Consider the following 23,243-nt stretch of genomic DNA (forward strand, 5'->3'; position numbering starts at 1 on the left):
GCGAGGACGATGTGAAAAACACACGCTTCAGCATCTAAGGAGCATTTGATTGGGCAGAAAATGATGAGATGCTGAAGTGTAGGGGGGTGTCATACAAACTAGTCTTTTTTAGCGCACACTGAAAAAGTTAATTTTAATTTTAATTTCATTTTAAATACATGGAGATCAAGCAAGCCTGGTCCAACCAGACTCTCGTACATTCATTTCATTTGTACAGAGAGTCTGGCCACGCTCCATTGCAAAGCGTTACTTCCGTTAAGGAGGGTCCATTGTTGAAGTTTAAAACTTTTGGATCTGCCCAGAGTCACTCAGGATCTGCCAAAGCCAATCGCTAACGTGTGGTCGTGTCGTATATCATGCACCGAAACCGGACGGAAGCAACAAGTCAGAATAATCAGACAAACAAAACTTAGCAAACCTGGTTCTTGCTCCGGCTTTAACTTCTGTATATTCGGCAGTTTTGCAACAACGGACTGAATAGCTTTTCTCACGTCTTTCTCCGCTGCCATTACTGAACTACAACTCGAACTGACGCACGACCTCAACGTCATCGTTCTTAGCCACCCCCATCTGTTCGCTGATTGGTCCTGCAGTTTTTTGCAGGAGAAAACGAAACTCTACAGAGCAGTCCCAGACGTACTGCTGAAGCGAAATGAAAATTAAGCGGAAGCACGTAGGAGGGCGGAGCCAGGCTATTTTCAAGCCCCAGAAATCAGGTGATTTTTTAACATAAATGGTTTGAATAATTATTTTACTGATCACACATACCGATAAAAAACTATACCTTGCTAGATAAAAGCATCTGGCAAATGCAAAAATGTAAATACATTAGTCCCCATTTTATGGAAATGTGCCTCCATTATTACTATTTAAAGGAACAGTATGTAGGATTGTGGCCAAAACTGGTATTGCAATAACAAAACTTGTGGCTAAAACTGGTACTGCAATCACCCAACTAGTGGCCAATACACAAAATGACAACATAAACATCAGTTGAGGGCTGCAACTCCACTTTTTAAATGACAATATCCTGGCCAGACCACTGTTGTGAGTGATATAAGCATTTGAAATGAAAATGATTTCTTAATGTCTAGTGACATATCAGGGCCATTTTACGATTAATTGATATAAATTTCTTACAAACTGCTCCTTTAAATATGACTTAAATAAAGTCATAGCACTTTGGAGTGACGTCAGGGTGGGTAAAACAATGCCAAAAAAATTATTTTTTGGGTGACCTGTTGATAAATGTCAACCATGACTGTGACACCCATATGCATACCACCACAGCTGAGAGTGGGTTAACAGGCCTTTACCCCTTCGCCAAGGTTTTATCTTAAAGTGAAGCCCACTCTCCTCCCTCCCCTTCCAGACGGGCAGCTGTTGCAGTGATTCAGTATCATGGAGGCATGCAGCGGGACTGTAGCAGCAACGTACAACAGAGCTCCAGCATCGCTGAGAGACGCATGCGATCATAATCCCTGTGAAGGGTGAGTAAAGCCTGCATGCTTTGAGTCTTCTGCCACACCTCTCGGTTTCCTTCGACGCCGGCTGCAGTGTGAGATTAGCATTTGTTATGCAGTATACTGTGCAAGGTTAGATGAGGCATTTGCACTACAGTTGGCTGAATCTCTGCAGAATCATTGCTGCAGTGCATGTGAACCGTGGTGGGTTCTGCACACACAAGCGTTCTGTGCATCATGTGACCGGTCACCTTATTTTATTTCTGAGACAGCATATTTCAACAGCGCTGTCTGTATACAGCAAATGTGAATTTGTCCCCCGAGGAGCAGATTATAGGGGTGATTCTTGCGCAACTGGTGCCCTACAGAGATAATTACAAGGGGAGTACATTCATCAATGAAGGGTGATGGGTTTTACCGCCCTAAGGAATTAGACACTGTTTAGTATGTGGAATTCCCTATCTTGCTTGTTAATGTACTATTTTGGTCTACTTTGAAAATGGCAGTAAACTTTTACCCTCTGCTTTAAGGGACAGAAGTCTGGCATTATCATTATATCTTATGTTGGTTTAATCTGGGAAAAGATAATCGCTTACTCTGTCTTTTGTCTGGTGAATGTATCCTGCCTTTCATTCCAGCTTTCATTCCTATTCTGTGAGGCTTCCCGATCCTTTAAGCTGTTCCAGCTCACCTTTCCTCACCCCTGGAGTGCCTTACATTTCAAGTTACCCTTTCTCCCTCATCTTTGTTATCTCGGGTGGTTTTGCTTTTGACTGACTAAATGATTCAAGTGATATCCTTGTTCGCCACAAAACAGACAATAGGCTTTTTAGCAGTGCTGATCACATGGTCTATAATGTCCCCTTGTTTCGACCCTCTTGGGTATGATCTCAGCTGCAGTGTAAACCGGGTAATGCTCTGGAGGTTATCTGAAATGGGTTGAGTTTCTAACAGAAGCTTAAATATAGAGATGTTTTTCTTTGAGAAGTAAGTGAAACTTTTTGTGTGTAATTTATGACTTTTGTAAAGTCATGTTTGGTTTATTGCAAGGATATTCAATACACAGTCTAAATTCATTGTGGAAACTCAGATTTTAATGTGTAACACATTGAAAATGCATTTGGACTAGCATGTGCTTTGTTAAGCTGTACTTGAGTGTAGTAATATTGACATAACCTGGCCTTGGTCAGGCTGTAATGGGGCTGTTTGGTTATTGCCTCACCTACAGGTCATGAGTTCAGTGTAATGAATGACACCTCTCAGTTTGGTTTGTTTATTGCCCGTATGTTGTTCTTTATCAGTCAAATCTTATTGTGTGTTGTGAGGATCTCAAATGTGACCCTGGTCCACAAAATCAGTCATTAGTCGCACAGGTATATTTGTAGCAATAGCCAACAATACATTGTATTGGTCAAAATTTTTGATTGTTTTATGCCAAATATCATTAGGATATTGATCATGTATGTCCCATGAAGGTATTTTCTAAATTTCCAATGGTAAATATATAGAAAATATTTAATATATATATATATTATTAATAATATGTGTTGCTAAGGACTTCTCTTGGACAACTTTAAAGGCGGTTTTCTCAATATTTTGATGTTTTTTGCACCCTCAGATTACAAATACATCAATGGAAAGCTTATTTATTCAACTTTTGCATTTAATTTTAAAAAATTTGCTGATTTTGTGGTCCAGGGTCACAAATATGACAACTAGACACAAGAAACAATTAGATATAGGGCCCTATCATACACGTGGCACAATGCAGGGAGATGCAAGTGTTTTTGCTAGTTTTAGCCCGATGCCATTATCATTTTCATGTCCAGCATCACGTTGTTTAAATAGCAAATTAATTTGCTCCCATGGGCATGCTGTGTGCTGTTGCGCATCCATGTGCATAATAAACAAACGCGTGTTGTTGTCCCATTTATAGATAGTTTCAGCAGTAACAACACAAACAAACGGCTTTCGTGGAACACACGTAACTTCTGGTAAACTCCGCTAAGAATCGATAACAACAAAGCCCTTTTAGTAAGGGGGTCACGATTTCGAGTTTAAATCGATCGAAATTAAGTCACAACCTCGAACTTCGAATTAAAAAATGGGATCGTCGATTTTGCCACGCCCCCATGTCACGTCCGGTCAGCTTGCCAAGCGGGAAAAAAAGCTCTCATATATTAATATTTTAAACATGAGGGATGTATTGCTACTACAACTCCTTGGAATGCATATCATAAACAGGATTACTACCTAGTGATCTGCCCTCAGACAGAGCGCAGCTTTCTGCACGTGCGCGAGAGTGAGGCGCCAAGATGCAGCGGATTATATTTCAAACAAAAGGGATGGTTTGCCTCAGCTCGCATGAAACGCATAAAACTGAACAAATACGTAAGGTTTACTATTTAGTTTATGTTTGGACTTCGGACAGATGCGAGAGCGCGTGCACTTGAGACGGAGAGAAGCGCAGCTGCTTATGACGCGTCGTATTTATTTCAGATGCTAGGAGTCCAAGACGCACGCATTAAGTTCATGTGTGTGCAAGAAGGAATCCTCTCTCTACAAGCTCTCTCACGTATAAAGTGAAGCCCACAAACCCCCATGCGACGAAAAGCATCCAATGTGCATGTTAATGTGAAACTATAATAATAATAATAATAATAAATATTAACGGCATAGCATTTTCGTCTTTAAAAAAAAGACTAAAAATTGAGAATCGAATCGAATCGTGGCCTTAGAATTGAAAATGTAATCGAATCGAGGATTTTGAGAATCGTGACACCCCTACCTTTTAGAGTAGTTTATTTCTGATTACAGGCAAAATAAACAACAAGTAGATTACCTTAGTTCATATTTCATAGCTAAAGCGTATATAAAACAACATTCAGCTAACGTTGCTGTGTAAAATTTGTACTATAATGTATACAATGTTGACTACAAACTGGCTAATACAGATTATTATTGAGTCTCTTGGACAAATTTGACCATCGTTCACTTCAAAAGCCTCTAAGTGCATGCCAACTTTCTGGCAAAAACCTCTTCTAAAAGAAATCTACTTCTTTGGACGAGACAGGGTAAACCGTTGCAAAATCAGTTAAACATTGCAAATGCAAAGTCAGAATGTTAAAATGAACAAACTGAACCACACATTAGAGGGCACTGCAATGCATGTGGCTGCCACATTCGGGTCGTAATCAAGTCTAAATACTCACAAGGGACGCAAGTTTGAATGTGGTCCGCATCGTTTTACATAGACCCTTTTACAGCTCAAGTGATCAAATAGCCTGTGCGCGCATTTCGGCAACAGAAGTGGTGTTATTCCCCAATGGTTCTAACGGAAAGTTTATTTAAACGGTTTCCCAGCATCAAAATGTCTGGTTGTTGCGTTTTGGTTGCACTTATATAATATTATACATATATATGTTTCTGGCCACTTTAATTTTTACCATCTGCTAATGTCTTCTATAGTGATGCACAGATGTATCGGCCGCCGATATTTATCGGCCGTTTTTTGATGAATTTGAAACCATCGGCATATCGGCAATAGCACCAGAAAGGCCGATACCGATTGTTTATTAATTAACTGCATAAAGAAATCCATTATATGTAAAAAAAAATGAGTTAATGTTGTTAATAAAATAAATGCTGTATAGCAAAAACCACCTTTGAAGGTTGTCATGCTGTCGTCTTATATTTGTTTTAGCTTAATTTGTACCTCTCTTATTATGTTGGTCAGTTGAATGTTAATTAGATCAAATCCATGTTCAGTAAAAATTATTTGATTCAGAAATAAACTAGCTAGACCAACTGTATAGGATTGTATACAAGTGTTTAATATCGGTATCGGCCAGAAGTTGTCTGTTTAAATCGGTATCGGTATCAGCCCAAAAAAATCCTAGCGGTGCATCCCTAGTCTTCTATCCACTCCACTATAGTACACGGATCTGGTAGCTGTGTTGAAAAAGTTGATAGTCAACTTTTTAAAATAACTTTCTCTGTCTGTGTTGCTTCACTGCTGATTCTTGCCATATTCCGTTGCCAATATGCGCGCTCATACGCTGCCACGTCATCATTGCGTACAAACAGTAAAAGGGTCTATCCGTCTTCCATGCAACAGATTTAGACCATTCAGTCATTTTCCCATTTTTGACAGAGGTTGCTTTTAGCGGCTTTGCATCTGAACTTTTCATAATTACTTATTGGAGTTATTTGGATTACTTTACATTATTCTTACATGTAGGCTCCCACATAAGATGATAACTGCATTTTAAAATAAAATAATTTGTCTGTGTTCAACTGAAGAAAGGAAGTCATCTGGGATGGCATGAGAGTGAATATACCCTCAACGCTTTGTCACTATAGCATTTTTATTTATTGGAATAAAACAGTATATAGGGGGTATCTCAATTTGTGGTCCACTTATAAAATGTAACATTTCAAAAAGCTAAAAAAAAATATTTACAAATTTTTCATTTTTGGGTGACCGTCCCTTTAAGAGAATGTTTCTTCAGTTTTTTTTTTCATTTTACTGATATTGTTTTGTGCCGAATGAAGTGATGCAGAGGTATGTACAGTATGCTACCTCATAAGCTTATTTCAACATAACCCCTTTCTTATCATCTCTTCTTTAAGGCCCCACCCAGAAGACGATGAGGGGGAGGAAGATAGGAGCTTTCAGCCAGCTGAGACTGCAGGCTGGGAAGACGCCATTGCTGTTATGGTGCGAGTCTGTGTGCCATCTTTCTGAGAATCCATAGCTTTATATGTTTACAGTGCTGTGCATTCATTTGTGTGTGTATCTGCAGGCACGAGGGGCGTCGATGGTGCCTGATCTGCCTGCAGAATCTTCTCTGCGCTCATGTGCCAGCACAGCCAGCATGAAGGTCAAGAACGTGAAAAAGTAAGTGGAAACATGTCAGAGATGCTTTCTGCAGAGTCTTTTAAATCATCACATGGAGGAGAATACTAAGAAGTTTTTTTGTATTTTACAGACTCGCCCTCACCAAAGGCCATTTCCCACGGCTGGCAGAATGTGCTCACTTTCACTATGAGAATGTTGACTTTGGCTCTGTGCAGGTGAGGTTTTTTGCGGTAAACTCAGACCTGCTTGAAGGCCTGGATTAGTCACGTTTTGAAGGAATGTGTTCATTTGGTTATTGGCTGGGGTGTTGGTCTGGCTAGCAGTAGGGCTGTGGTTTTAAATGAAGAGCAATTAGGCCTTGTCGGGTTAATTGGTATCCTACAACATCTATGAAAAACATCTTGGGTTGCTGAATAACCATGATAAATAAAGAAAATGGTATGTATTTATTGGGAAGAGAGCATAGAACATAGACCATTGTATATTTTATTTGACTTAAACGTATACATTTGTATTTAAACAACGTCAGCTTTTTTATTTTCAGGTAGGTTTGTGCTATACTGTCAATGTTCCAGTAGAGAGCAGCAGATATTGATTCTTGTTAAATGGCTCAGATCCCCCTATAGCAGAGGTGTGTTGGTTTCAGCGTATCACGAGTGGAGTGTGATGTCATAGCCAAGAAACAGGAAGTGTGTCGTACAGCTATGTGCTCTGCTTCCATAATCCTCTGTTTTTCAAGGTCACATAATTTCCTGGATGAGACCTTGCAGACGTGTCCTGTTCAGTGTCACACAGAGAAATTCACATTTTGTCTTACAGACAACCAGCTAGTCTCCCATCCCAAACATGACAATACCACATGAAGTTGAATGTTTCTGAAGGAGTGCCCTTTTTATTGGCTCTCTTTTGTTGCTCTTAAAGTTCATGTGCACATTCCAGCTAAACAATAGTGTATTAATAAAGACTTATTAAATAGCAGCAATTCAAAGCTATGGACAAACAGAAAGGCCTTTTGTCTGTGTGATGTGCACTTATGTCATCTGATCCCATTGTAATGCAAATACTGTTACTCAAGAGGTACTTTGTGTGTAGTTTGGCCATGTAATGCAGCTCAGAGACTTAGATGTATGTAGAAGACGTGAATATATGAGCTCGATTATAGAAACTACACAGGATATCTGTATTTTTGTCTCATTGTAAGTAAAATGTCATTTTTACTCTTATATAATAGTGAATATAATAATTCACGTGATTCACCAGAGAGTTTTAGCGTAGTAAGCGTTGGTTGCCAGAGGTACATTGCACAGTGACTCTCGTGAATCGCGTGATTCAAGATTGCGCATCGTAACGGGAAGCTAGTTATTATAGTTTATTAAAGGTCCCGTTCTTTTTGTGTTTTTGAAGCTTTGATTGTGTTTACAGTGCACAATATAACATTGTTCACTAAAACTGATTGTGTAGTTTGTTTAGTGTGTTGTGATTTGACAGCAGCTTAGATTGCCGTTAGCTTAGCTGGCGACTGACGTATTCCTGTGGGTGGAGTTTAGTCAAAAAACTGTTTTACTGACGCCATTAAAGCAGGAAGTAGAGGGCTGTAGTCGCTGTAGGCTTTGAAAGGCGAATTCTGTTTAAGAAAATATATCGCCTAGCAGTGAACTTTGAGCTTTATCATTTTAGAGGTATTATTTATGCTATTATAACAACATTACACACTAACTAGGGTTAAAAAAATGGGATCAGAAAGAACGTGACCTGTAAGTTTTACATCTGGATTTTTTCTTATAAAATCACATCGATTACCCAATTAGACCTCTGTTAACCCATTGGAGCCGTGTGGATTACTTTTGTGAAGGATGAATGCACTTTTTTGGGGTTGAAAGTTAGAAGTTGTTCCCTGATCTCTGTTTTCTACCATTATAAGCTTGGAAGAGCAAGAACATTTACTAAAATAACTCCAAATGTGTTTATTTAAAAGATGATGGACGTATCTCAGATTGCTTGAGGGTGAGTAAATCATGGGGTAATTTTGATATTTGGCTTGAGTGTCCCTTTAAGCAAAAATAGTGTAGTTGTCTATTTATTTGTAAAATTGAACACATTCATACCAGTTAAATGTTGTAAAACTGTAAGTTTTGCCCTCAGGTCATTTTCTCAAACTTGACTACACAGAAACTCAGTTGTCAGTATATGACAGGATTTAGTTTCCCAGTTTCTCTGTCAAATTATTCAGTCAGCTGTAGTATGAACTTTTATTACCCAAGTTATTAACTTTATCTAGTAATAATTCACTATCTAAACCTCCAGCCTGTACAGTTAATCCACACTCTTAAGGTGTGATATTTTTTAACCCCATGTGTTGACATTTAAACATCTTAAAGGGGACATATCACAAAAATCTGATTTTTTCCATGTTTAAGTGCTATATTTGGGTCCCCAGTGCTTCTTTTAACCTAGAAAACATGATAAAGAACAATCCAGAAACGTAGTTTTGGTAAACCATTCTCTGCAAGCATGTAAAAAAGTAGGTCATTAAAATTTGGCTCTCCTTGTGATGTCAGAAGGGAATAATACCACCCCTTACTCTGCACTATCCAACCACAGCACTGCCTTTTAGTACAGAGATCAGCTCATTTGCATTTAAAAGGACACCCAAAACAGAACATTTTTGCTTTAACCTACAAAGTGGCAATTTTAGCATGCTATATGAATTATCTATATGATATTTTGAGCTAGAACCTCACATGCACACTCTGGGGACACCAAAGATTTATTTGACATCTTAAAAATGTCTTGTGAAATGTCTCCTTTAGTACCAATCATCTCATTGTGTAAGATTTTGGTACAGTCCATTCTGTAGCATCTTTATGCAGTCTCATTCCCAGAGATAAATATTCCACATTCCTCATCTTAAGTTTACAGAAAAGCTTTTGATATCCACCACCCTGCCAGAGATGAATAAGTGGGCCAGTATTGTGGTGCACAAGTAAACATTTACTGATCTAAGACCAGACACTTAATTTGCTCACCTCCATCTCCATCTGAGCAACTGTTTGGGGCATTGATTACCTTGCTGTCTTCTCAACTATAAATCCTTAGACAGCATGTAGAGATTCAGACCTCAGTCACCATCGTTTCATTAGGATGCACCTTAAGGTTTTAGCTGGTTCAGTAAATGGTGCACTAGGTGGACAATATTTTGTTTATGCATTAGGATTACTGAAAATTCTAGCAAAATCAAGAAAAGGGTCTTATAGGCTATACGTGTAATGTGTTTTTTGAGATCCCTGATCAAGATCCAGTGGTTATGAAATGGTCAATCGCTGGATTAACGTATATGATTTATTATGTGTTTGCCTGATAAATCTTAAAAATTATAAATCTTAAAAAAACGTAACAACAGCAAGACTGGTGTTCCTCTTTGTTGCCAATGTTAATTGCGGGACACATGATTGAATTTCTGAGAAAGCTCATGTAATTTATGGCGCTGTAGAAAGACTCTTGACTTCATCCTGCAAGGGCAGAGAGGAATAAAGGTCAGATGGACACTGGGTTAGCTTTTATATAACTTAAGGAATTTCCTCGTGGATTATTGCTGCTGTTGTCTAAAAGTCTTATGCTGTTTATTACAGAAATTGAATTTTATTCCTCAAATTTGCATGACATAAATCGGTTTAGTTCTGGTGTTACCACTGGTGTCTGATTTTTACCCAGTTTTATCACAATTACACATTTGCAAATAACTCTGAAGAAATTAGCGTGTGTGTTTTTTATTTATTATTATTGTAAGATTTAATTGTCATACATCCTCTAGAATGAGAATGTGCTCTCAGAAATGTGACCATATCTCTGAAATCCAAACTAAAGTCTCATAATCTAATAATGAGATTTGGTTTGATCTCAGTCATTGAATTCACATTGATTTTCATGTTTGACATGACCTTACTCAGTCAATATGAAAGATATCAAGGTTATCTTGGGCTGTCAAATGATTAAAATAAATAGTTTTTGTTTTTTATTTAATTTATACATGTAGGCGTGTATTTTATATATACATTATAATTACATGCAACACACACACATAAATTATGCAAACACAAACTTTTATTTTGTATTAGATTAATCGTTTGACAGTCCTCATTTTCAAAGAATTATCTTTATATTATGTAGCATGATTTTGTGTAGAAAACAGAAAATTACTAATTAAATTATTTTAGCTGGGTTTTCACAGGCAGATCACAAATTCCTGCTACACCAGTATAGCAGCAAGTAACAAATGGTGGTTTGCATGGTTGTGTATTTGTCGATTTGAACATGATAGTTACCTCGGAAATGTCTAAATGTCCTGAAGCAAAACTTTCTGAATTTGTCTTCCTGCTGATATTGAACACTATTGAAATATGTTACTCTAAAGATTACAAAGACATACATTATTTTCTTTAAAGGGTTTGTACCATGAAAATCTGACTTTTTCATGTTTAAGTGGGTCCCCAGTGCTTTTATCAATATAGAAAATGTAATAAGAGCAACCCAGTAACTTAGTTTTGGTAAATCATTCTCTGCAAGCATGTGAAAAAATATGTCATTGAAATTTGGCTCCCCTTGTGATGTCAAAAGGGGATAATACCGCCAGTTAATCTGCACTATCCAACCACAGCACTGCCATTTAGTGCAGAGATCAGCTCATTTGCATGGTAAATGACACCCAAAACGGCACATTTTTGCACACACCTAAAAAGTGACTAGGGGTGCACCAATAAATGCCGATATGCACTAATAATAAGTGGCCGATAACTATTTTGAATCGCACAGCTGATATTATTCACAGCTATTTTATGTACTACGGCTTTTGATCAGTAAGTCCTTATCGATCTGAAATTTGAGTCGTTTATAAAATGCATTTAAAAAAGCAACACTAGTCAAACATAATCGTTATACATATTCTTTATTATCATGAAAATACCTGAAAAGGTTTGAAAAACAGCAATATAAATATATCCTTAAGACATTTCCTGGAGCTGCGTGTCATAGCTGCGTGTGTATGGTTCTTCGTCTACAAGTGACAATTTTAACTTGATATATAATATATTATCTATATGATATTTTGAGCTAAAACTTTACATATGTACTCTGGGGACACCAAAGATTTATTTGACATCTTAAAAAAGTCGGGGATCATTTTAACCACATTGTGGTGTGGAATTTTTTTAGAAAGGTAAAGGGAAAAAAACCCTACATCAACTTTTCTTTTAAGCCCTCTTAGCATAAAGCCCCCTACTCTCCATAAGCTGCCTGTTGTGTAGAAACCACACCCTTCACAATCAAGTCAAGCTTATTGGATAAAATCAATCACCACATGAAGAAAATGGTGTTACAAAATGATTTGCATAGTTAAAAGTGCAAACCCTGCAATGCATCCAACCCCAATGTCCTTTTCAGTAAGAGACATGTAAACACATAAAAAAATGCAGTCTTTAATACACAGTGGCATTTACTGTAAATGTCACTGCATAGATTTTTTTACTCCGATTGTATCTCGCATAAGGTATTAAAAATATAAGAATACAGGAATTGCTTTAAAATCCTTTAAGCCCTTACTGTGTATTTACCAGAAGATTTTGATTTAGTGCTGCCCCTCCAGTTACCTTTGCCAGCACTGTTCTGAGATCAGCACTTCCCAGCGTCTGCGAATGCAGCTTCCATCTGCACGGGCTCAGCAGGGAGGGGCTAGGAGGGATGGGGGGAGCATTTCTATATTTGTCCTTTTCCTCTGTTGTAATTAGACACAGCAGCATGCACATCCCTTTACGGCAAGAGATGGAGGCTGCAAAACGTCCACGTTTCAGACAGGAATCAGAGATGCGATGTTTCGCTGCAGTGCATCTTCATTCGGCTGTAAATCTGGCCGTATGTTTTTGATGAGCTGGGCTGCTGGTCTGCGGGGGGCGTGTGCGACGGCTGTATTGCGTCTGCGTGCTGCAGACATGCAGAACGGCTGCAGAGAGGGCTGAAAAAGGAAAGGCTCAGGTGGAGGACTGTAGGGAACCCTCGGGTTGTGTCTGTCAGAATGGGCCTGGCCATGTTGATAAGAGAAGGAACACAGCTTTTTAGTGAGTATGCATGCAGTACCTTTTAGAAATGGGGGCAATGTCGGAACGGTTTTATTAACCTAAAGTGTACCTTTAATTGCTTACCTTACACAATTAGTTTTTGCGATATATGCTGTGTAATGTCATTGTTACATGTTAGTCATTAGCATTGCATTGTGTTTGAATGTTAATACAACTTAAAATGTAAGGTTGTACTATAAACTATTATCAGTGGTCAACAATTATATCTAATTTAACCAGATGTTTCAGCAAGAGGAAAATCTGTACATCATTTTAGTGGAGTTCTGGTTGATTTTGGGGTGAATGATGGTCATGGATCTGTTGTTTATTCTGCATTTGGTGTATTACCGTACTAAACTGCAGTGGTTATTGTAAGTAGGTCATTAAACCTCTGGAAAGTCAGATTAGTTTTATTTATAAATAATCAATGCTTTCATTTGATTAATGCACTTTGAAAGGGACTTGGTGTTGGATCAGCATTTTCTATTAATTAAAGGGAAGAAGTTGAGTTTGTGTCTATTGAATGCATTACTAAGATGCAATTACAGCAACTATTAAGACTTTATCTGTGTGGGGTTTACAAAAGAATTTATTATTTCATATATATTTATTAAAGGAATAGTCAATTTTCTTAAAAGAAAAATCCAGATAATTTACTCACCACCATGTCATCCAAAATGTTGATGTCTTTCTTTGTTCAGTCCAGAAGAAATTATGTTTTTTGAGGAAAACATTGCAGGATTTTTCTCATTTTAATGGACTTTAATAGAGCCCAACACTTAACACTTAACTCAACACTTAACAGTTTTTTTCAACAGAGTTTCAAAGGACTCTAAACGATCCCAAACGAGGCATAAGGGTCTTATCTCAAAACGATTGTCATTTTTGACAATAAAAATAAAACATATGCACTTTTTTAAACCACAACTTCTCGTCTAGATTTGGTCGTGATGCGCCAGCGTGACCCCACGCAAAACGTCATGACGTCAAGAGGTCACAGAGGACAAACGCGAAACTACGCCCCAGTGTTTACAAGTGTGTTGAAAGAGGACCGTTCCTACATTGTTGTATGTTGAATGATACTAATTAATGTCTTTGTGTAAGTTTATTGTTTACAATCGTCCGCAAATGTGCGTTTCATATATGTAACACGTGACCTCTCTACGTCACTACGCATTTACGTTAGGCAACACTGCCGCTTTTCAGGACCGGAGATAGACGAGAAGTTGTGGTTTAAAAGTGCATATTTTTTATTTTTCTTATCAAAAATGACAATCGTTTTGCTAGATAAGACCCTTATGCCTCGTTTGGGATCATTTAGAGTCCTTTGAAACTCTGTTGAAAAAAACTGTTAAGTGTTGAGTTAAGTATTAAATGTTGGGCTCTATTAAAGTCCATTAAAATCCTCAAAAAAACATAATTTCTTCTCGACTGAACAAAGAAAGACATCAACATTTTGGATGACACGGTGGTGAGTAAATTATCTGGATTTTTTTTTTAAGAAAGTTGAATATTCCTTTAAGACTTTGGTTCCAAAATGCAATAAATCCATTTTGACTAATTTGGGTAAAAACGTGTTTTGTATACCAAGAAAGTGATAAGATGAATACCACTATTTCCTGTTACAAAATTTCACATAGCATCTTCTGATAATTTAAAAATAAAAATAATTTGATTTTTGAAGATTTATTATAAAAACAGATTTTTTTTCCGCAAAATGCAGTACATTGAATTGAATCAATATATAAATGTGAATTCATATTTGCCATGTTATTTATATTCATTTAGTGGATTAGTCATATACACTGATTAAAAAAAATTACTTGGTCATATTAAGAACACTGTCATTGCTGCTGTTATCCTTGGTACGTCGTCGCTGACCTTTTTTGACAGCGATCAGATCTGCTCCTGCTCGATTTTCATTGATTTCGAGTAAAAAGTTTTTCCATAAGATCTGATGGGGTCAATGTGTTAGCATGACAGAAGCTTGATGCTGTCCTGTGAGAACAAGCAACAGCCGGCATTTTTCCTTGCTCGAGTGCCTTTCACGTAAACTATTCGATTTTGATGGCTTACGTTTCTTCCCCGCCACAGAAAACCACCACAGGTTTATCATTGCCATCAAAATTACTATTTTGTTTTTGTTTGTTTGTTGATCACGAAGTACAAAGTAGATGAGGAAAACTAGGATTCTGTGTGTATTCAACACGCTGCCATTGTTGTTAACAATGCGTGGAATGGTGCGCTGTGATTGGTTGAGTGGATTTATTGCATTCTGCAGAGAAGGAGGACTGGCGTTTGTCACAGTTTGGAAAAAAGGGAGAAAAGATGACAGAATAACACGGCGGATATCGGATTTTGCGTAAAATTAAGAATTAACTTTTTAATACTGACCTGATACAAAACAGATTTTGGCAGTAACTAATAAAAAAAATACTCTTTGTGTGTGTATATATGTTTAATTTTGTATATGCCGAACTGGCTTGATTATACACACACAGATGCATAAAGTATTGAGCTATCTAAATGGGAACACACCTATTGTTTCTTTATGCGGTTTATAGTGAACATCACTATAGACAGACCTTTACATTCATGTATTTGGCAGACACTTTTATCCAAAGTACATTTGTATCAGTACGTGTGTTCCCTGGGAATTGAAGCCATGACCTTTACATTGCTAATGCAATGCTCTATTAATTGAGCCTTACAGGAACACAAACCTTAACCCACTTCAGCAATAACCAGCCTTTCACTGTTGAAGGATTTTAATGATTATTTTTTCTTTTCCCACAGTTGTCTTTAGCTGAAGATCAGAAGGACCTCACACAAAGTGGTTTCGACTCAAAGGAGGTGGTGTATCTGGTTCAAATCTGTTGCCAGGTGAGTCAAACACAGACAATTGAGTGAAAGTGCAACACGTCTGTAGCTCTGTCTGTCCACGACAAAGGAAAAAATATATCCCTGGATCAGTGAATTGTTATGGCAACAGAGCTAAAGCTAATCCTGCTGCCATGCTTGGAAAAAAAGAGAAGTTATAAAAATAACTTTTAAGAGGTTCAGATCAAACAGGAAGGCCAACCGCATTGCAATTTATCTGTTTTATGTATCAAGGCTTTGGAAAGGCAGGATTTTAAGAAAAAAAAACACAGCTGAAAAGAGAAACCGTGTTATTTTGTTCTTTACTGTGTTGAACAAACTGTCTGTGTTTTGTTTTGGGATGGTATTATGCATCTCACTTACTGTCAAAGAAACCTTAACAAATGTATCTATAGTCTGTTTTTGTGTTGCCACATGTGAGCGCTGGAAAGATTTGGAAGAAACCTGCTATATAGAAAATCATCTTTTTTTGACTAATCGATTGCCATCTGTTAAGTAGAGATACAAGCTATTACTGAATCCAGCCTCCTTAAGTAAACAACTGAAGACTGGACTACCCTTGGTCTGGCTGTTAAAATGGTGTATATAAACAATTATAGAAATGTCAAGAAGAGATAGTGCTGCTGCTTTATGGTACTGTACTGTATATATACTGTACAGTACGGTAGATAAATCCACAGGGCTCTAAGTGTGAAGGACTGCTACATGTTGTTCATACATGATGATGAATGGTGTGACATGTACCAAACAAGTCAAGAATAGAAATTATTTAAAGCATTTGTATATAGGTACACTGTTAAAATGAAGTAGGGCACTACCACATGTTTACTTAAAGGAAAACACCACAGTTTTTCAACATTTTACTATGTTCTTACCTCATTTTAGATGAATTAATACAAACCTATCTTTTTTCAATGCGTGCACTTAATCTTTGTACAGCGCATTGTGAATGTGTTAGCATTTAGCCTAGCCCCATTCATTCCTTTGGATCCAAACAGGGATAAATTAAGAAGCCACCAAACACTTCCATGTTTTCCCTATTTAAAGACTGTTACATGAGTAGTTAATCAAGTAAGTATGGTGGCACAAAATAAAACGTGGCGATTTTTTAAATAGATAAAAAAAGAGAACTATGTTGTATGGCGGAAGAGCACTTAGTTTGCAGTACTTTGACCTCAGGCGTAATAACATCATAACGGCGCATTCACACGGGGCGTAAGCGTTGACGCTTCCCATTCACTTTTAATGGGTGACGTCAAGCGTTGGCGAACTGAATTGTGGATCCTTCGGCGCCGCGTCAGTGCCGTTGCTCACGGCAGAAGTTGAACATTTCTCAACTTTTCAAGCGGCAACGCGTGCGTCAGCCAATCATATCGCCTTATGCAAATAACCTAGGCACAGCCAGCCAATTACGTTTAGGGAAGACCGGAGCTTGTGTTGCGGCCACAGTGATTGGCTGTTGGCCACGCTTCAGACAAGCCTTCCGTTAAGCGTTAACGCTGACGGACCGTGTGAATGCACCGTAACTCCTGACTTCAGAAGTTTGAGCGAGAGGGAAAGTAGTCATGATGTTACTGCGATTAAAATTTCTGTCATAATTTTCTCACCCTTTTTTGCTGAACACAGAGAATGAAAGTGTGTGCAATGTTTTGTAACCAAACAGTTTTGGGGCACCATTGACTTCCATAGTTTTCCATAGTATTTTTTGAAAGTCAGTGCTGCTATCTAAATTTATATAGGTTTGGAACAACATCAGGAAAATTTGAGTAAATGATAACAGAGTTTGGGTGAACTATCCCTTTAATAATCATTTTAGTAGGAACTCGGTCTTTTTAAATCTTTGTAAGTGTTTATGAATCAGTATCTGTATTTCCGTTGTTTTGTTTCTATTCTCTTTCTCGTTGCTTCATACTGAAATGTTGTGGTTCCTTTATTCCCTCTTGTTACTGTTCACGTGTCTCAGGGTCGTAAGTGGATAGTGAAGCGTTCATATGAAGAGTTTCGTGTCCTTGACAAGCACCTCCATCTCTGTATCTATGACAGAAATTTCTCACAGCTTCCTGAACTGCCCCGCGTAGACGTACTGAAAGACAAAGCCGAGGTAGGTGCTACATTATATGTTCTGTAGTATGTGCATGGTGTGGAGTCAATGAAAACATGCTCTGTTTTAAATGAAGACATGGCTCTGATAGCATCAGAAATACTGTATACTACTGTATGTATATACAGTACCACACTAACGCAATTTCTGAATACATTGAGCTACTGTACAGTATATGGACAGAAGTGGGAAGAACATTAGCCAATATTTGCATCATATTAACTCCAAAATTGTCATTTATGAGGTTTCATCTCCGTTAGGATGCTGTCTGTGTACGGCAGAGGGGTTCAGACTTTTTCATCAGCCTAACCCCCTTGAAGTACCCCACTAAATTAAGTAAATAAATGGGTTTTCTTTGCAGAAGGTCTACATTCGTTAAAAATGAGCAAATAAAATATTTCAAATTAATACTTAATGTTTCTTATCTTTAAAAAAGCTGTAAAATATGCGGGATAATGTATATCCAGGCGGTTGTTTTCTCAAAAATAAGCCCCTTCTTTGTTATATGACAGAGCTTATTTCTGCTATAACAACCATCTGCCTACATTATCCCTTACATAAAACGTATCTGTCCTTGCATGATTTCTCAGTTTTATAATATATTGTACTGTTCAGCAATCTTTATTTAGATTTTTTTATTTTAAAATGATTTATTTACATTTTAGGATTTAATTGTAATTCATTTTTCATCAGCTCACGAACCCCTTGCAATTCTCCCACGAACCACCAGGGGTTTCCCAATTTAGGAAAACCTGATGTAGGGAATAGACAGCGAGGCAGCTCACTAGGTTTTAAAGCTTTAGAGTTGTGTTACAGAAATTAAATCTCATTCTTCTTTTTCGTTAGGAATAAAGGAATTAAGGGGATAAAATTAAATTTCAAATATTTCGTGAATTGAAAATGGAAACACGGATTACTTAGTAAATCAATAAAACATAGCCTGTATTCTCTTCATACTTTTTATCTTCATCCACAGACGCTTTTCCAGATGCTCACCGCATACATTTCCAGATTCTCAGCTATCGCTGATAATAAGATTAACTGTGGGCCAGTACTCACATGGATGGAGGTGTGTGTTTGTTTGTGTGTACAGTATGTTTATATTTATTATGACAAGAAAAGCCAACATGGCATACTTGCACTCTATCTTAAAACATCTTGTATATACCTGCCAAAGTCCTGCCTGTTATAAATGTTTCAATAATTAATTGACTGTGTTTAACAACAACAATTTGTTCCAAATGCCTCTTAAAACACAACACAAAACGTTTTGTAAATAATACATCCACTCACATTTACTTTACTATATGATATTAGTCATTAAGGATTAAAGATGTCTGACTTAACTCGTCCCAACATGCTTTATCTCACGGGCTGTTGCTCTTTTCCATCATCACACCTTACTTTATTCACACTTAATGAAGGGAGCCACATTACACTCAGTCATATTACAAGAAATATGATTTAACAACTAAAAATTAAGGGTTAACAATTGCACGTATGCATACGTGGTCTCATGTTTTGACGCGTCTGTCTTCGCTCTCCCAGATTGATAATAAAGGGAACCACCTGCTGGTTCATGATGAATCATCTATTAATGTTCCTGCTGTAGCTGCGGCCCACGTAATAAAACGCTACACTGCCCAAGCACCAGATGAACTCTCTTTTGAGGTGATGTTAAATATTCGGTTGCTTTTCTATATTAAATCTAGATTTATTGTTGTCAGTTTTGGGATTAGTAGTGACTGTAGCACTCTTTTTGAAAGGTTGGAGATATAGTATCAGTGATCGATATGCCTCCTAAAGATGACACAGGGTGGTGGAGGGGAAAACATGGTTTTCAGGTGGGTTTAATCAAAGGTGTAACAAGATTATTGATTATTGCTATGAATGGGGGACGATGCAACGCTCAATATGCACACTCTGGCATTGGAAGTCCCGCCTTTCAGTTAAAAAGAAACAATCAGTTAAAGGGTTAGTTCACCCCCAAAATGTAAAAAAAATTCTCAATCAAGTCCAGAAAAGAATGAATGACATCTGCAAAAAGGTCCATGTTTCATCAGTAGTTTAATAATAATATTATAAAGCAACGACAACACTTTGGTGCGCAAAGAAAACAAAACATATTATTTTATTCAACAATTTGTTTTCTTCCTTGGTCCTTCAGTGCGTGTTCACGTGCAGACTACGGCGCATGCTGCTGACATCACCTGGTTACATAGTTGCCATCATACAGACACAGAATACCATGGGAAGTAATTTGTGCATTTATTCGGGCTGTTTAAGTGTTGTTTACAATGTTTGCATAATGGCTTAAATAAAAAGTGTTAAAACTTTGTCAACGACATCAGCAGGTCACGTCAGCAACATGCGCCATAGGCTGCTCATGAAAACGCACTGAAGGACCAAGGAGAAGAATAAATTATTGAATTAAATTTTTCGTTGTTTTCTTTACGCACAAAAGTGTTCTCGTCACTTCATAATATTGTTATAGAAGTACAGATAAAAAAATTTACCTTTTTTTTTTTAGTAAACTTGCTCCTTACTGCTGATTGGCTACAAGTGTGTTTTGGTAGTCAGCCCGACTTCCTTTTCCAAAGTGTTTTTTTAAAAATCATGCTCCCCACCTTTAACACATGATTTTAGAGATAACTGTCTTTCCCCATTCAAGTAGATAGGACTTTACCCAGCAAGCAAAAACCGAGAAAGTAAAAAGAAAAAAAACTATAGACCCAATATAGTCCTATAAGTCAGTGGTTCTCAAACTTTTTTGGCGTGCGGCCCCCCTTGTGTACGGTGCATCCCTTCATGGCCCCCCCAAAGAAATTGTATGACATAAAATATTCCAAAGCTTAAAATTTGAATTAAACAAAACATATTAGATTATACAATGTAGTGCTGTTGATTAGTAGCATTAAGTTTAATTACACAGAATTTATGATAAATTAATGTTTTTTTTAAATCTCATTAAACTGGGCCCCCTGGCACCATCTCAGGGCCTCCAGGGGGCTACGGCCCCCAGTTTGAGAACCACTGCTATAAGTAACCCACTTCTACCCTAAATAACCTTGAATTTGGTTACATGCTGTTTTTGCCAAAATAACATAAAGTGTCATCATGTAAGCAAAGTCCACAGGTGTCTACGGTGTTTGCTTTAATTTCTTTTACATGTTCAAAACGCATCGTATATTCTTGGGCTATGGTTAGAAGTCTGTTGGCCAAAATTGCTTGCTGGGTAGATCTGCATGTCTGAAATTACTGCTGGGAGACATGGCCGGCTAGTGGTGTAACTTCCTTAAAGGGATTTTGCTTTTAATATAGTGTGGTAAAATGAAAATGGTATACTATCTTCATAAATTAAATTAAATTAATTTAAATTTTAAAGACGCCTTATTTTCCTGTTGTTCAATGACCGCACATGCAACTGCACCTGTCATTTAATAAAAGCCCATATTTGTTATAAAACTGTCATCACCTTACAATTAGGTTTAGTGTACATTTGAGATATGTTTGTCATATGTGAGTCAAAACATGAACTCACGAAGTCTGTGTGTTTCTACACTGCCGATAAGAGGGAAATCTTAGTGGTGATAAATGTGCCGTAAAGTGGTTTCTCCTGATACGCGAGTCTATAAATAATATATTTATATCCCCCTGCAGCAAGATTGTAAATTTTATATACCGAGGCAGTTTACAAACATATTCATTGCCGTATCCTTAAGAGATTGCATCTTAAGAAACTGTTTAAAGTAAGTAATTGTAATCATTTTGCCTTTATTAAAATTGTATTTAATTTTAGCCTTTCTCTTCTGTCTTTTTCACAGGTGGGATTTTTCCCTTCTGAATGTGTGGAATTAATAAGTGAGAAAATCCCATCAAACGTGACCAACTCATTGGCCAAGCCAGGTACAGCCTATTGTCTATGCTCTTTGTTATTCATTGTTGCGTTACATCAACCTAAGCTTATTTTAAAGTGCTGTTTTTGTGTTTTGAAAATATTGTTTTAATCTTCCAGTGTCCAAGAAACACGGCAAGCTGATCACATTCCTGCGCACATTCATGAAATCGCGTCCCACCAAGCAGAAGCTGAAACAGCGAGGTATCCTGAAGGAGAGAGTGTTCGGATGTGACCTCGGAGAACACTTGCTTAACTCAGGCCATGATGGTGAGAGCAAAAAAAGAAAATGTTTTATTTCATCAATTATGCATTTCAACATTTGATTGAAACAACATGAGAAAGAATATTTATGTTAAACAAAGCTCTAGAAACTTATAAATATGCAAATAAGCAATGACAAGTTCATATTAAAATAGCAGATTTAATATTTGTTGGTTCATCAGTCCCACAGGTCATAAGAAGCTGCACTGAGTTCATTGAGAGACATGGAGTAGTGGATGGGATTTACCGCTTGTCTGGGATTTCTTCCAACATTCAGAAACTGCGGTGAGGATAGGATGAATAGAATTAACCTACTGGACATTATCCTATTACAAATCTATGAAACCTTTAAGCACCCTAATTCTAATATAATTACAATCACATGTATCTACCCCATCTCTGCAGTCATGAGTTTGATTCAGAGGATGTTCCTGATCTCACCAAGGACACTTATGTCCAGGACATTCATTCGGTGGGATCGCTGTGTAAGCTCTACTTTCGGGAGCTGCCCAACCCACTGCTTACCTACCAGCTCTATGAGAAATTCTCTGTAGGTGACAGCAAACATTGACACACCAGTGTACTGTGACTCAATAGTGTTATAACAGAGACGTGATGTTTTGCCATCTTTGTCACAGGACGCTGTTTCAGCAGCCACTGACGAGGAGAGGCTGATCAAAGTGCATGATGTCATACAGCAGCTGCCTCCACCACACTACAGGTTAGCATCGGTGAGATCTATATAACAGCAGATAGAATGCTGCACAGCATCCTCTACTGGTCAAAAACAGAAGTGCAGTTGAAATGATTATTATTGCCAGTATGAGAAGAAATTTATATTTCATTCAGAACTGAGCAAAATTAAGTTTGATCTTTTTATATGATATATATAATGACCAGGTGGCTTATAAAGGTTTTTAAAATGATAACAGGGCCGTTTTACAGACAGGGTTTAGATTAATCTAAGATATTTTACAAACATACCTTACAAAAATATATGATGTGCCTTTTGAGACAGAACAATGGCACTGATATATGTTAAGATGTTTTTAAATTTAGCCATCTCAAACATGCATTTTAGTCTGGGACTATAAGCCCTGTCTGGCAAACCAGTCCTTTATAGCATTTTAAACTGAAGCAAATTATGCTAAATTTCAATTCTGGTTATATTTTGTGTTGCTTTGGCAATGAATGCAAATGATAATTTATAGTTCATGCTCACTTACCTGCTTCTCAGTAAAAGTTATTGGATGAAATTTGTCATCTGATTAATGTTATTAATCTTAATAAAATTAATGTGTTTATATTGTGTCCACAATAAAAGTTAATATTTTTTTACATACATTGTATGCATCTAGGTTATGCTTATGAGTAGCTAAATTACATTAAAATTACGTTTGTAACTTATGTCTATTTAAATACATTTCTTAAAGGGTTAATTTTATTTATACCATGGGTCTGTTGAATGCTGTATTCTGATTGGTTGAGAAATGTTCCAGTGGTATGCATTATTTTTCGATAACCGCACACCCAACTTGTCACATTGCACCAGAGCAATGTTTGTGGTAATCGTGTTGTAAGTGGAATAATTGACTCCGGTCCTATTTTAAAATAATGCACACACGCGATGTAACTCCGCTTCGTGTTGTGCCGCATTACCACCTTGGGAGTG

At 37.4% G+C, this 23,243-nt stretch overlaps 1 protein-coding gene across 4 annotated transcripts in view; it reads left to right on the forward strand.

Moving 5' to 3' along the window:
• arhgap32a (Rho GTPase activating protein 32a) overlaps window positions 1–23,243 on the forward strand; it is a 32,708-nt gene that overhangs the window by 4,061 nt on the left and 5,404 nt on the right. The window contains exons 2-15 of one of the 4 annotated variants that reach the window (XM_065281365.1): window positions 1,373–1,490; window positions 6,096–6,183; window positions 6,269–6,363; window positions 6,455–6,539; window positions 15,228–15,314; window positions 17,275–17,412; window positions 18,389–18,481; window positions 18,961–19,083; window positions 19,179–19,256; window positions 21,237–21,318; window positions 21,428–21,577; window positions 21,754–21,856; window positions 21,977–22,121; window positions 22,210–22,292. In XM_065281365.1, the coding sequence (XP_065137437.1) occupies window positions 1,402–1,490; window positions 6,096–6,183; window positions 6,269–6,363; window positions 6,455–6,539; window positions 15,228–15,314; window positions 17,275–17,412; window positions 18,389–18,481; window positions 18,961–19,083; window positions 19,179–19,256; window positions 21,237–21,318; window positions 21,428–21,577; window positions 21,754–21,856; window positions 21,977–22,121; window positions 22,210–22,292 (1,439 nt within the window). In that variant the 5' untranslated portion in view covers window positions 1,373–1,401. Of the gene's footprint in view, window positions 1–1,372; window positions 1,491–6,095; window positions 6,184–6,268; window positions 6,364–6,454; window positions 6,540–12,075; window positions 12,432–15,227; window positions 15,315–17,274; window positions 17,413–18,388; window positions 18,482–18,960; window positions 19,084–19,178; window positions 19,257–21,236; window positions 21,319–21,427; window positions 21,578–21,753; window positions 21,857–21,976; window positions 22,122–22,209; window positions 22,293–23,243 lie in introns of those variants that run through there. The other 3 variants (XM_065281366.1, XM_065281367.1, XM_065281368.1) reach the window with 3 other exon arrangements.

This window comes from Paramisgurnus dabryanus, chromosome 8 (assembly GCF_030506205.2).
Source record: "Paramisgurnus dabryanus chromosome 8, PD_genome_1.1, whole genome shotgun sequence".
Lineage (NCBI taxonomy): Eukaryota > Metazoa > Chordata > Actinopteri > Cypriniformes > Cobitidae > Paramisgurnus > Paramisgurnus dabryanus.